Here is a 14,620-nt window from a genome sequence, read left to right as displayed (position 1 = left end):
TACATATTTGTGTGAAAAGAATTTTTCAGCCCTGTCACTGATAAAAACCAAACAGAGAAACAGAATGGATGTCAGTGCAGTGCTTTGTCTCTCGGGAATAGCACTGCAGCCACAACTATCAAGTATTCTTGAAAAAAAGGAACAACAGATTTCACATTAACCTTATTTGAATTAAATATTGTTCTCTTAAAATTTCAGTTGCATTTGATTACATTTAATTTAAATATTTCATTCTTTTATTAGCATTTTTATTGCTCGGTTTCAGGTTGGAGACATATCCTTTTTTGGTGTTATATTTAAAAATTAATACTCAAAATACTGTATTATGTATATAATCCTTTTTATTTCTGCCTCAGCAGTCCCTGCCAAAAATTCCCCCAGCTGTAAAAAGGATGAAAACCACTGCTTTAGAAGAAACTCCACAGAACTTTGCTTTTTGCCCCAACAAAAGGGCTGATCCGGCCAAGGCAGGAATTCTTCCTCCTGCATGGCATCATCAATTAAAGGAAATCTGCCACTACGAGGAGATGCTTTCCAAAGTACCCCACTGTCAGTAGAAAAAAAGAACCACAGACATCGTTAAACAGTTCCCAGTCCTGAAGGGCATAAGGACTGCTCAGATGGGAGAACAAGACATGAGCTGCTCTGTGTTCTCTCAAACAAACACAAATAACAGAGAAAAATACCCACTCCAGCAAGGCCTTGCAGGCCTCCTCCTCCCTCTCTGCCCCTGCTATGGTGCCATCCAGATATGATTGGCTTTTCACTGTGGTGGCTGCCACCATTTTGAAAAACTGGAGCAGAGCGGGAGTGAATAAATCGTCTTACCAACTGTGAACCCAATGAAGGGGGGATGCTGCTGCAGTGGTTGGCAGGCCAGCTCATGGCTTTGGGACAGCCACCAGTATTTGGGACACCCAAGCCAGGAATAAGGTACATCAAATTGTAAGCAAGCTGTGGTTATATATTTCTGAAGACAGGGACCGAGGCTCAAATCAGCCTAGAAAAACCACATAATAGTTTAGGTGATTTCATGAGGACAGGAGAAAAAGCCAAGCTACTGTGGCAGCTGCTTTGAATAATCTTGCAGCTTCTAATAAACTAAGCTCTCATAAATATATATACTTCAAAACTATGCAGTATCAAGAATTAACTGAAATGTGAAACTTGTTAGATGCAGATGGAGATAATAGCACCTGTTGACATTTTCTTTCAAAATGATAGATATGATAACTTAAAACAATAAGAACAATGGATTTTCCTCAATAGACACAGGCTCCTTTGTTTTTGACATTCAATCAATTTGAAATACCAAGGAAATAATCTCATTCAGACCTTTGAAAAAAAGAATGGAAAAGGGCTTGCTTTGATGCCACTTAAATTTCTGCCTTTTTCAATGTATCAGTATCGGCTGTCTCACAGCACAAGTCCAAGCAACACTAAAAACTTACCAAACTGCTTTTTAATGTATATGTCATCATATACGACAACTGGTGCAACCACAGGTGTGCTTAGATTGAACATACAGAAAAGTTGCATTTTTTAATGTGCATTTAAAAACCATCATGACTAGGGGTGGCCTCTCAAAGCACCTATCAAAATAAGGTTTATTCCCAGTAAGCATCTCTGTATTCCTCTTTGAAATAGGGAGGCTCTGCTGAATGGGCTAAATTAGGCAGCCTCTAACTAAGAAAAGAATGACTTGGGATCAGTTTATGACCTTTCTTTCCTGTGTTTTTTTTTTTTTTTGTTTAAAGTATACAACATCTGCCAGTCTCAAATACATCTCAACAATAGAGGTACATGGCTACAGAAAGATGATGCTGAGAACCTTCCTGAAAAGTCTTCAGCACCAAATACTCATGGGGCGAACATACAAAGAAACTAATAATGGCATAATTTGTTCATAAGATGTAGTTGTATTTTGTGCCTTGTAGTTGTTCAGACTTTGCCCTCAGGGTTCTAACTGGGCCTCAGCCTTGCACACTTCCTGAATTGAAGTTTACAAGGGAATTGGGAGATCACAAGGAATGTGAAGATCAGGCTGGAATCCAGCTCTCTTGTTCTCACTGGACTTCCTCCCTGGGCTCAGCTCTGGCCAGGAAGCAAGCTGAGCAAAGATCAAGTCCACAAATGCTGGAGAACCCTAGTGCTTTTGTGTAAAGTGTGAAAAGTACATAATTATTTGCACAAATTATTCTAAGCATCTAAAGCCCTCAAGTCACATGTGTGGAAACAGCACTCCGTTTACAGCCTCATGGTTTCACTTGGTCTTGCTTCCTGCTAGATGCTTGGTGCAAGAGAGACTTAGGGTTGGAATCCATGGAGCCAAGCTGAAGAAATTCAGTTAATTCCTAACTCCAAAATGAATTCCTCAGACATTTCTAGATCACACATTTATTTAATGTGATAACCTTGGGAGAATGTAAGGCTAGGAAGATCCTTGCAAGGGAGTGGCAAAGAGTGTTTCCAAGTTGGTGGACTGTACCCTATTGCCTCACACAGATTATGGCTGGGTTCACACAAAAAACCTTGTGCTGCTTCCAAAGAATGTGAATTTTTGCCTGGACTTACTGGTCACGATTATCTGGACAGTATAGTTTCCTCACTCCTTGGTCCATCCACCCAGCCTTGCTGCACATCCCAGTAGTCCCTGCAAGTTAAATTCCCAGGCTTCCCAGCCTTTCTTTATTGTTGTCTATGAATTGCAACAGTTTTCTTCTGATTGGTCCACCACAGTTCTGAGGCAGGTTCTCCTTCCCCCTTCCGAGTGTACCTGCATATCTCTGACATTTCTCAGATGCTCCAGCACTCACAGATATTTTTATTAAATGAAAATAAACAGTTTTGCCTTAATTCCACCCTTCTCCCTTGTGTTGTCTCCCTGTTTCCAGAAGTAAATAGGAGGACAGACAAATTGCTTGGACACTAGGAATAAAGTAAGCAATGATGCTTGCTAGGGAGCTGAGGACAGTAGAAGTCAAAGGCTAGGAATGGCCACTTCCACAGCTGCTCTTGCTAGGAGACTCTATGGTGTTTCCATATCAATAGTGGTAAAATGGCGATCCCGGATCTGGATGACCAGAGGCAACCAATGAAGCATGGAAATCTTAGAACAGACCACTGAATCTCTCTATGGTTCAGCAAATTAATCCTACAAGAAAGAACTCCAGAACTGGATCTGGATGATGCAACATGTTCACAGTGCAAGATTTCACTATGGCTTGGTGTTGTGTGAACCCAGCTCTAATTTCCTAAGAAACTTACACATTTTATTTAAACAAAGAATTTCTGCTGAGCTCTCTCCTCTCAGGCCAGAAGAGGTAGCCATTGCCCTTGATTTCGTCCTGGGTCCTCTCAAGAAGCATGGTCTACTCAGTCTGTATCCAGCAGTTTTTTTCATCCACAGAGCAGGACTGTGGAAGCTCCAAATTCTGGTAAATTAGAAGAGGTGGGGAGGCAACATTGGATCTGATCTATTTTGACTTTTGTTCTGCTGTAAAAATAACCTATATAAATTGGTACAGTTTTCAAACTGTTTTAAATGATCTGTTTAAACCATTCATTTATCTTTTATAATACATGCTAAAATATTATTCAGCCTATTAGAAAAAGACACTCTATTAGAATGATGAAAAATATAAAGCAAGAAATTCCATTTTTTAATGCTATAAAATAAGTGTGCCATAACATCTTTGTGCAATAAGGCACAGAGATATAGCACTGGAAGGTCACTACTATTAAGGCAGAAGGAGCATATATTTCTTATATATATATTGGCTTTCTAGTGACACTTTACAAAGAGCCTTGTAAAACATGTTTATGTGGCTGCATATTTCTCCCACATTTTGATTTGGTCATTTAGTGATTCTCCAAAATCTTCATTTTCATTTAACAAAAGCCAACAATAACACAAGCCTTAGCTTTTATAGCTGCCCAGCTAACCTTAAAAACATGACTCAAGAGTAATTAAAATGGCAAATGCCAACTCCAATCCAGCCTAAACGTCCAGCCCATAGCAGCATCAACCACTATTTCATTTCAGTGGAGTTCTAGCCTCAGACTCTACTTCTATTTGACAGTTTCAATTATCGGAGCAGGCTACGTTGACAAGCACAACAGGTTATGTTGCAGAACTACAACCCTAACATAGTGGCTGATGGGTTACAATGCACAGGAGAAGAATTAAAAGACAAGCTGAACTCTGATTGACATTACCATATTGCCACCACTGGTAGTGGTATTACTACTACCATATTACCTCCTTTCCACACAAGACTGGTATATGTAAACACACGGTGATGGTAATAGGTTTAGGCTACAATACTACGCATGGAGGAAAGGGCTACTACAGCTGGCATGGCTCAGCTAGACATGCTGGGGCTTGGCTGGTGTTATAAGCCTTTTCTCTCCATCTAAACATATACATGATTGCAACTTTAAGCTTTTTGCTGGATTTGTGTGGAAACAGGAGGTGGCAGCAACATAACCAAGTAACATTACAGGTGAAGCAAACCATTTAGACCATTTAAAAATATTGTCATTAAAAATGTAAACATTCTGCTCCAATTACACTAGAATATTCATGATACAAGCAAAAATTAGTATTTCCAGTGAGGGTTGCTGCATCTGCTAGTGTCCTTAGAAACAACAACCCTGACATCAATTTAGTATATTAAACATACGTATTTTATTTTACATTTCTGAACTTCAGGGGAGACTATCCGCCATTATGTAGACAGCACAGCTGCATAAAATAAATGTACTGTCAGACTCTGAAGAACACCAATTTTTTCAGGCGTATGAACATTTTTAAATAAAAATCTGAGGGAGGAACCCTTTAAAAAGCTATATAAAGGCTCAATGGCACAGAATGTTGATAGATTGGGTAAAGAAAAAAAAATCAAAAGCTAGATGGGAGAGGGAATGGAGTGGCTTGGCTGGATAGGGAAGAAGAAATAAATAGATATTTTAAAAGAACAGAGGCTATCGTATTGTCTGGAAAGCTACACTGATATGTAATTTCACTGATAGGTAATGTCACACTAAGCAGCTATTTTTAAATGACTTCAGGGATGGAAGTGAGACCTGGAGAAATTCAAGATTTTAATGTAGCTTAGATTGGGAACCACACCATTCAAACTGCAGCCAGTTATTTAATTCCATCCAGACCTCCTCCCAGGCCAAATGTAGTATTCATCTGGGACTGAGACTCAGCCATGGAGCTCACTGGGTGACCCGGGGCTAGTCAGTGACTCTCAGTCTAACTTATCTTGCAGGGTTGTTGTGAAAATAACATGGAGAGGAGGATCATTATGAATGCTGCCTTGGTTTCACTGGAAGAAAGGTGGGATATAACTGTAACAAATAAATTAACTGATAAATGCAGAAGCCTTATGTTCAATAGACTGGCTGAAATTGTAAATATTCAAAAGCAAAAAAAAAGAGTGTTTCACATAACTAAGATGACTCCAGTTAGAGAAGGAACTCTGGCCTTTGATGTTAACATTTTCCAGTCCTCTAGGCTGCTGGCTCAGATAACATGCATACACTTGCAGGACGCAGTTGGCTGTGGAGCCCTTCTAGTTTCCTCTGATAGCAAACTTGGGTGTCCAAGTGCCTACCAATTTGAAAGTGATACAGGGCCACTCCAATATAAGGCAGTGGTTTCTATATACTTGAGAACTCCTTAGGTATGCATAAGCCTGTATACAGAAAGAGAGATAACTTATATCCTCCAAAAGACTTATGAGGAATATACAGATATCAATCTTATCTCATTGTTTGCAGAGGCAACCCTTTGATTCATAATTAATTAATTAATTAATTAATTAATTGCTTGATTTCGAACCTGTCTCATTAGCCATACAGCTCCCTGGGCAAGTTACAAAAATAAGTTTCATTACAATTAAAAATTAAAACAATAACCAGTGCCCAGCTTAACAGAACTAGTAATTTCAGAAAAAGGCATACCACAATGTTGTTGTTAGTCGCGAAGTTGTGTCTGACCCATCACGACTACATTACACATATGCAATTAAAAACAGGTTAACAAATAAAATACTGTCAAACCTGGCACTGAAAAGAGTATAAAGATGTTGCCAGGCAAATCTCTCTGGGAAGCTTGTTCCAGAGTTGGGGTGCCACTCCCAAGAAGGCCCTTCTTTTTGTTGTTGTTGTTGTTAGTCGCGAACATTCCTCCAGGCCTTCCTGTCCTCCACCAGTACCCAGAGTCCACTCAAGGTCTTTTTGTTGCTACCCTCCTAATTTCCTGAGGAGGCAGCTCCCTCAGAAGGTCCTCAGATTCACAACTAAGGTGCCAGGTATGTTCATATGGGAAGAAGGTTCATATGGCACCAAGGTGTTTAGGGCCCTGCACACTAATGTTAGCACCCTGAATTGGGTCTGGAACTCAAACTGTTAGCCAGTGAAGATGGTAGAGGACTGGCTTTATATAATTGTATCTGCCAGTCCTTGTTAACACTCTAGCTGCCCTATGCTGGACCAACTGAAGTTTTTAGACTGTGTTCAAGGGAAGACCCACATAAAGCATATTGTAATAGTCCAGGCGAGAGGTTACCAGTGTGTGGATAACTGTTACCAGGTCCTGTCTGTCCAGATATCACCACTGCTGATATATCAGTTTTAGCTGATAGAAGGCGCTCCTGGCCACCAAGTTCACTTGGAATTCCAGGGGTAATTCAGGGTCCTGAAGTACTCCAAAGCTGCAAATTTTGTCCTCTGCTGGGGGCCCTTCATGTTGAAATGCTAAATTCAGGAATGTTGGCTTTTGCTGCTATTGTGTAGTGTGACATTTGCTATAACAGGCACTTGAAAATCTGTGACTGCATAAGCTGGTAGTTCACAGAACTTGTGTGTTGTCAGGGCTATTTTAGCTATTCTCAATTCTTTCCTTTCCCTCAAAAGGAAGGGGGCATTCTGAGGCACAGGAATATATTGATTGTGACTAATGTGCTTCAAATATTTTCTTCAGGAGCACTCCTAGACATAACCAACCAAAGTTTTTGGCCTCCAACTGAGCTGTAAAACCAACAGAACACCTCCAGTCCAGATGAAAATATTTGTGGCAAAAAAACCTACCACTTCAATTGCACAGCAGTATCCATCCAAATGACTCCCTTTTGTTTCACAGCTCATCAAGACTTTTCAACCACTTCATTACACACTGACATGCTAAAACCAAACTCCTGTCAAATGACATAAGATTCTTTTACTTTACGTTTTTCTTGTAACTAGAGATGCAGCTGGATGCTGCCCCAGGCTTGGATTATGGTCTTTGGCAGCTCGTAATGGACGCCTCATAGATGAAGTGAGCATTATGATCCCAAAGTTCTTTTGAATCAAGAATGACTCCTAGTTCTTGCTTGCCTCCATATCCCTTCCACTGCTCCCACCTACCTGTCAATCTCAACCCCCTTTCCTTTCATTTCCTACTACTTGTAACTCACTGTGGAAGTAGTGGAAAGCATGTGAGGGGGGGACTTCCCTCCATCCTGCCATCAGTGCCATCTCAACAGCAGAATTAAGTGGGTGAGCACAGAAAATGGGTTTGGAAGTTAGTAGATGGGTAGGATTATTGGATCCCACCTGGCTTCAAATGATCTTAGCTATTTCCCAATTTGTGGTGGTAGATGATAGTTTAAAACAGTATCAGGAGAATCTCTCTGTGTGATTACGTATGTATGGATGGGTATGTATTGATGGACTAATCAGTTATTTTCTTTATTAAGTGAACTTGAAACTGTGGAACTATGGCATTATAAAAAATTAATCAAAAGGGAATAGTGAAAGGAAATCTAAATAGTGATTCTTAATTCTTTATACAACAATAGCTGCTCAACAGCGAAATACTTACTTGTGAGTATTGTCAGCAAAAACAGGTACTCTGTGTAGGAGATCAATCCTAAAGCAAAACAATAAAACATGAACAGTGTAGAATTCAAAGTCAATACACTGATGTGCTCTGTTTACAGTACAACTTGCATAATCACCTTAATTTGTAAAGGTTCTTTAGTTTAATACACTGTATCTACCAAAGGAAGTAGTAGCTATTATTTATCAGGCAAGTCAGATTTTTCTGTTCCCAATTCTAGTGCTCTGGCAGTGAACTTGTTGTTCTATAATTCCTGTCATGTTGAGGTCTCATTAAGAGACTTGGGTTTATTTGGTATTAATAAAAGGTCTGCACTAAATCTTTTGATTTTTACAGAAAATATTCAGTGTTTATACAAAGGATGAATAAATTAAGTGTGCTTTGTCATATTTAGTACCTGGGAGGAGAGCTACTCTAAAGTTACTCTGAAGGATCAAAGTATTTCATCCTTTGGCAGTCTTAGAAAAGCGAAGACTAGATTTTCTAAGTCTCAAGGGGAATACGGCAACACAAAGCTGCCAAGCTGCTAGATTGCACTGATAGGACTGCTGGGCCTGGAGCCAAGAAGAGGCTTCACTTAAAAAAAGAAAAGAAGAATCTGAACAAGTCCTTTTTGCAAGGTGAAAGTATTTTTTCCTTCCTTTTTGAAGGAAAATTCCAGCATTTCCCTTTGAAAGGCCGACTTAAATAAAGAGCCTGAACAAACACAAAGATGCGACAGTGTCAGAATAGCAACATGCCATCTAAAGATAGATAAGTATATAGAGTATGGTTTAAACAAAAGAATCTAAAGCATCCCTCCTATAAGAACACTTTGAGAAATTTTTGAGAGGCCTTTTATAAATAAATGTTTAAAATCAAGCTGCTTTTAACATCTAAACTGAAAACTTCCCAGCACAATGGAAGAAATAGTTGAAACGTGATTTTTGAACTTCCCTATCCACAAGGATTTTTGTGATTTATGCATAGCTAATTGATAGGCAAAGAGCTCACTCCTTATTACTTTCAATAATTTCCCAGCAGTCACACTCTGCTACTAGTATTTTATAACTCATTTGAAGTAAATAAAAATGGCTGCTTATGTTAGGTCTATCATGCATATATCTTAGATAATTAAAGTCAGGGTAGGGTACAGGATAAATACTAGGAATTTTATCTTTGGACTTAACAATTCACAATGCTGCACATTACAATATATATTTCTGTCTCTCTCAGTCTTCTCATCTGCTAGAAGGTAACTACTCATAAATAAAATTGCCCACTCATCTTTGAAACATTACAGTGCACGTTAAACTTCATGTTAGCATTGTCTGTGTGTTCTCCCACACTGCTTGTGAAATATTTCAAGGCCCACAGTCTCATGCACAGGACTTACCACATGGGTCTTTCCTCAGCATTTCAGAGAAGCTGGTGCATGATTGCAGGCCTCTAAAACATTACACAGGTACAGTGGAATGTACCCAAAGAAGAGTATCTCCCATGCTGTTCCTGTAATCTTTAAAGCAAACCAGTCTCTCCTTAATTATGGATTTCCAGACAATTCTGTAGCCTAATCATGACATATCCTTGCCTCATACAGCTCCAAATTTGCAGTCAATCAAATTTTGCAGAGTGAAAACAAATCGTACTTGGTTATTGCTGAGTTGGAATTTGAATGTGTGCTTCAGTTTATATTCAACATTCCTCAGAGTCATAAAGCAAGTAGATTCTGTGAAAGGAACATTGCACCCTCATGTATCCAACAATCATAGCTGGTGGTATCACTTAGCTCCTCTTGTTATAGGCTACAGATAAACACTTCCCCACATGGAACAGGTGCTATGCAGAAAGCTTATATGCAGCCATTACATGGCTACTGACCTTCTGAATATTCTCTGAAATACATACTATTTTATACTTCAAAGGGTGAGATCTCTTTCTATTTACAGCTTGAAAGTGCAGTGTTGCAAGAGGCCTCTGTCAGAAAAAGGTGTGCAAACATTCTTTTTGGAACCTACTTGTGAGTATTATAAAACAAAGCTATCACATATTTTACATTTTTTTCTGTCTATGGATAATCCTATTATTGTCAACATACATTTGGCTGCCTCAAAGCACATTTTTACTGTGGAATCAGTTCTATAAGAGCTCATCTCAGTCCTTATTTAGCTACACCACAGAGCTATTATAGAATGTTATACACTGTTGAACTAAATTCCTTTTTTTGAATGTGTTGCAATTCCAAAATAAACTATTTGCATGCACAATGGGAAGATTAATTGGAAAGCAGGAAAATAATATATCCATGTGATCATTATTAAAAAGAATATATTTCCACTCAGTGAGATATTGATCTTAAAACAAAAATGAACCAGATATCCTTTTGAGTATAAATTCCCAGGAAAGAAAAATTACAGCAAAAAGGGCTATAAATTGCACAATAACATACTTGATTTATCCAAATTTTTAGGTACCAATATAACATTTTTAGTAGAATGATAAAATGAAGAGTTAAAGACATCCCACTAGGAGGCACAATTGCCTTCAACCCAAACTTAGTGAACATTCACTCCTTAGAAAAGGCTTTTGGTGGAGGGGGACAATCTAAACTTGGTATTTTAAAGTGGTGGATTCCCAGGTTTTATTTACACTCATGGATTTCCCATTTTGGAAAAAAAAATCCAAACATTGAAATAATGATGCTATAGCATGAGATAAAAGTGAAGTGCCTTAGTGGTGGGAGTCACAAAAGTGCTGAAAAACAAACTATACTTGTAAGTAGCTAGGTGATTCCATGCAATATCTACCTTTCAAATAAGCAGCTCTATAAGATGGAGTATCATCAAGGTAACTGAAGAAGATCAAGGACTGTGTAGAAATGTTATGCCTATACAAAGATGACAGAGTTACAAATGTCTTAGGAGCTCATAAATTGGAATGAGAAAAGCCAAGGGCATGACTTAGTGTTTTCTCTGCTTGTACCTATCTGGTAATAGAACAGGTTATCCTTCCCTATGGCACTCCATTTCTTAATTTTCTCCTATCCTTCAGATAATGGAAGCAAACAGAGAAAGGACATGTTTATGTGTGCTGGGAATTACATACAGGTGTTTCTGAATGCCCAACAAAATATTAGATGCGTTCCTGCTTCTGTGGCAGCTCAGTGCTTGGTTTGCCAGATACCAAACTAGATGTGTTACTGAAGAACTGGACCTTCTTTCCCTTCTACTGCAGATCCTATTAGTGCATCATCCTCCCCCTGTGCCTTGCACTTTCTGACCCCCTGGGAGTCTTGTTAGTACACAGAGTCTTATTCTCTCAATCCTGATAGATGTCCTTGGCATATCAAACTAGTGAAGGCAAACAATAGTGCAACCACCAGTAGAAATGGTTTGATATAGTAAATCTGATTCTATGGTGTTCCTCTCTTTGCCCATCCCTGCCCTACCATCTCCAGTCCATTCCAGGCTATTTCTGTGCAGATAACATTTTAATGAAGAAGTACCCACTTATTTTTAAAATTGTACACAATCTGATGCATGTTTGAAAACTGTATGTACTTTGCATGGATCCACCCATTGACTAAAGTGTGTTTGCACACACTTTTCAAACGAGAGTCACTGTGGTGTGGCAATTAAATTGTTGCACTGAAACATGGAAGATATTGGATGTAGATCTCTCTTAGCCATGAAACGTACTGGGTGACTTTGGGCCAGTTATTCAATCTTAGCCTAACCTGCCTCACAGGTTTCTTGTTGTGAGGATATAATGGAGAGCTGAACCTTGTAAGCTGCCTTGGGTTTCCTACTACAGGAAGAAAGATAGGCTATACATATAATAAATGAACAATTTTTGTGCCCTTTTCAAATGTGCACATTTGCTGAGAAACATGTTTCCTGTTCTGTTGAATGCACTGGAAACCCAGAAATGCACAGCGATTTGAATATAGTGTCTCTGAATCCATTTCTGAGCACCATTGACTGGAGAATTCCATCCAAAAAACTTGCCAGGGCAGTTCATCACACATCCTTAGTAAATTGTCATGGTAAAGACATGGTCATAAAGCAAAGACTCTTCAACTATTCTGGGGACAGAAACTCACTCAGATCTCTTTTAGTACCAACTAGTTAAGGCAGGAAGTAGAAATCAATTTAATGGGATGCCAAGTAGATTAGAAAACACAAATAATGCCCTGGTTTCATAGTGTTCTTATAAAATTACTGTTAGAATTTTGCCTTTCATCATCCTAATTCCTTTGGAGAAATGTGAGCCAGAGACTTCCAAGTCTTTTTGCTTGTTACCCAGACTTCATTCAGGAATCTTATGAATTTGAAAATAAGTCTCCCTTTTCCAGACCTGCAATCCTCATTGTATAAGCTAGAACAGCCTCAAAATAACATTTAATTCCTTGCACTGTGGAAATCAAGTGGAATTTCCATACCCCAAAATTCATTTAAGAGCAAACAGAGCTTTTCTTCAAAATAAATTCTGCTAATAACTTTTATCATTACCTTTATCACCGAGGTCTCTAAAAAACGTTGGCCCTGGTTTAGCCTTTGCAACATTTTCTAGTGCAGAGTCTACCTCCTTTGAATAAAATAACATAAAATACTAAGTTAGTTGTGGAAGAGGAATGCATTAAACTAGTAGCAGAAAGAACAAGACCTCCCTTGAAAAACAGCAGGAGCACTTTGCTAACCTTTTTTGTCAGTTTCTTGGCCAACGTTTTACCTGAAAAAGAAAAAAAAGTACATAACTGTTCAATCATCTGTAAGTCAAAACTTTGATCAAGTTCTGTGGCATTTCTTCAGATATTTTTATGGGGAAGATGCAAGTAATATGAAACAGAACAAAACCACCAGCTTCAAAATATCATAATTCTCACAATGAACAAGAAAACACAGTGTTCAAAATAAACACCCTGTTCAAATGTTCCTTCAACATAGAACAAAAAGAAAAATAATATTTTAAGAATTTCTTGGTACTTTTATCAGCATGTATTTCCACATGTTTTTTACCTGTTGTTCCTAAATGAATACAAAAATTAGTCATAGTGTAATAAAAGTTTAATCCAAGCATTTTATACTGACAAAACACTAGAAACAGTTGTCTGGGGATGGGGGTGAGGATGAAAGAACAGCGGCAGTGAGGTGGTGAGCAAATTTTTTCCATGCTTTCTCCATTTCAACCTTTTAGAACAGAATGTAGGAGTAGGAGAACCATGCAAAAGCCAGAAAACCATCCAAAAATCAGTAGTCCTGAGACAAGGGGTAGTCTGGGCAAACCTCCAGATGGGCCAAATTCATGTGTGGACCTAAGGTTCAACACTTCTAATGATACTACTAAATACTCCTGTGTTTGTTTGAACCTCATCCCCTTTTCTTCCTAGAATACAGGGCAGGGCAGAAAAGGAGTAGATGGAAAGGCAATTTCTACAAATGGAGAAGGGTGTGCAACCTGGACTACTTTTCAAAACCTGGGCCTGAGCTATGTATCTCCAAACTCAAAATGGTATTCAGAATCCAATAAAGTATTTGGAATCCAATAAATCTGATATGGAATATTTTCTTCCCTATATAATCCAGAGTTATAATTCCTCCTATTTCTTCCTGAATTTTTATTTATTTATTTAAAACATTTCTACGCCGCCCCCATCGCAACAAAGCCTCGGGGCGGCTCACAAAGAATACATACAAACATACATAAATAATAATAATTAAAAAAACATTTAAAAACCCCAGGTGCATTCTAGGATAAAAATTTTTAAAATCCTAATTAATTCAATTAATTTAACAATTAAAATAAGTTTTAAATAAAAAGGTATTAGCCTGGCGCCGAAAAACAAATAACGACGGTGCCAGGCGGACCTCTCTGGGGAGCGCATTCCATAGATGGGGCGCCACCACAGAGAAAGCCCTCCCCCGGGTACTCACCCTCTTAATATCATTCACAAAGGGTTCCCGGAGAAGGGCATCCGTTGCTGATCTCAAGGGGTGGGAGGGCATACATGGGCGCAAGTGTTCCTTTAGATATCCAGGTCCCAAGCCGTTTAGAGCTTTATAGGTCATAACCAACACCCTGAATTGGGCCCAGACTTCAATCGGGAGCCAGTGGACCTGATGGAGAACTGGGGTTATATGAGAACAACGCCCAGTCCCCATCAGCAACCTGGAAGCTCTATTCTGCACCAATTGAAGTATCCGGACCGTCTTCAAGGGTAGCCCCACATAGAGCGCGTTACAGAAATCTAATCGGGAAGTTACCAGCGCGTGTGTCACTGTCGCCAGGCAGACGTTCTCCAGGAAGGGATGCAGCTGATTTATCAGTCAAAGCTGAAGGAAGGTGCTCCTCGCCACCACCGTCACCTGAGCTTCTAGAGACAGCTCAGGGTCGAGGAGCACTCCTAAGCTGCGAACCCTGTCCTTCAGAGTGAGTGCAACCCCATTTAGGACAAGGCCCAAGTCCCCCATCCTGAGGCCCGAGCCACCCACCAATAGGACCTCCATCTTGTCTGGATTGAGCTTCAGTTTATTGGCCCTCATCCAGCCCATTACCTTGGCCAGGCACCGGTTCAGCACAGCCACTGCCTCACCTGGATTGGTGGAAAACGAGAGGTAGAGCTGGGTATCATCAGCATACTGATGATTCTGCAGCCCACACCTCCTGATGACCTCTCCCAGCGGTTTCATGTAGATGTTATATAGCAAAGGGGACAAAATGGACCCCTGTGGAACTCCATGGCATAAC

The 14,620-nt window shown here is 39.4% G+C and overlaps 1 protein-coding gene across 1 annotated transcript in view; it reads right to left on the bottom strand.

The window, feature by feature from the left end:
• The window catches only part of MICU2 (mitochondrial calcium uptake 2), a 103,437-nt gene that overhangs the window by 33,411 nt on the left and 55,406 nt on the right, over positions 1-14,620 (bottom strand). The window contains exons 3-5 of the mRNA XM_044441571.1: positions 12,573-12,604; positions 12,385-12,460; positions 7,877-7,924 (exon numbers count right to left, since the gene is read on the bottom strand). Coding sequence (XP_044297506.1) covers positions 7,877-7,924; positions 12,385-12,460; positions 12,573-12,604 — 156 coding nt within the window. The remainder of the gene's footprint in view (positions 1-7,876; positions 7,925-12,384; positions 12,461-12,572; positions 12,605-14,620) is intronic.

This window comes from Varanus komodoensis, unplaced genomic scaffold (assembly GCF_004798865.1).
Source record: "Varanus komodoensis strain SLA01 unplaced genomic scaffold, ASM479886v1 scaffold4, whole genome shotgun sequence".
In the NCBI taxonomy this organism is placed as follows: domain Eukaryota; kingdom Metazoa; phylum Chordata; class Lepidosauria; order Squamata; family Varanidae; genus Varanus; species Varanus komodoensis.
This window is presented reverse-complemented; position numbering and strand designations above follow the sequence as displayed.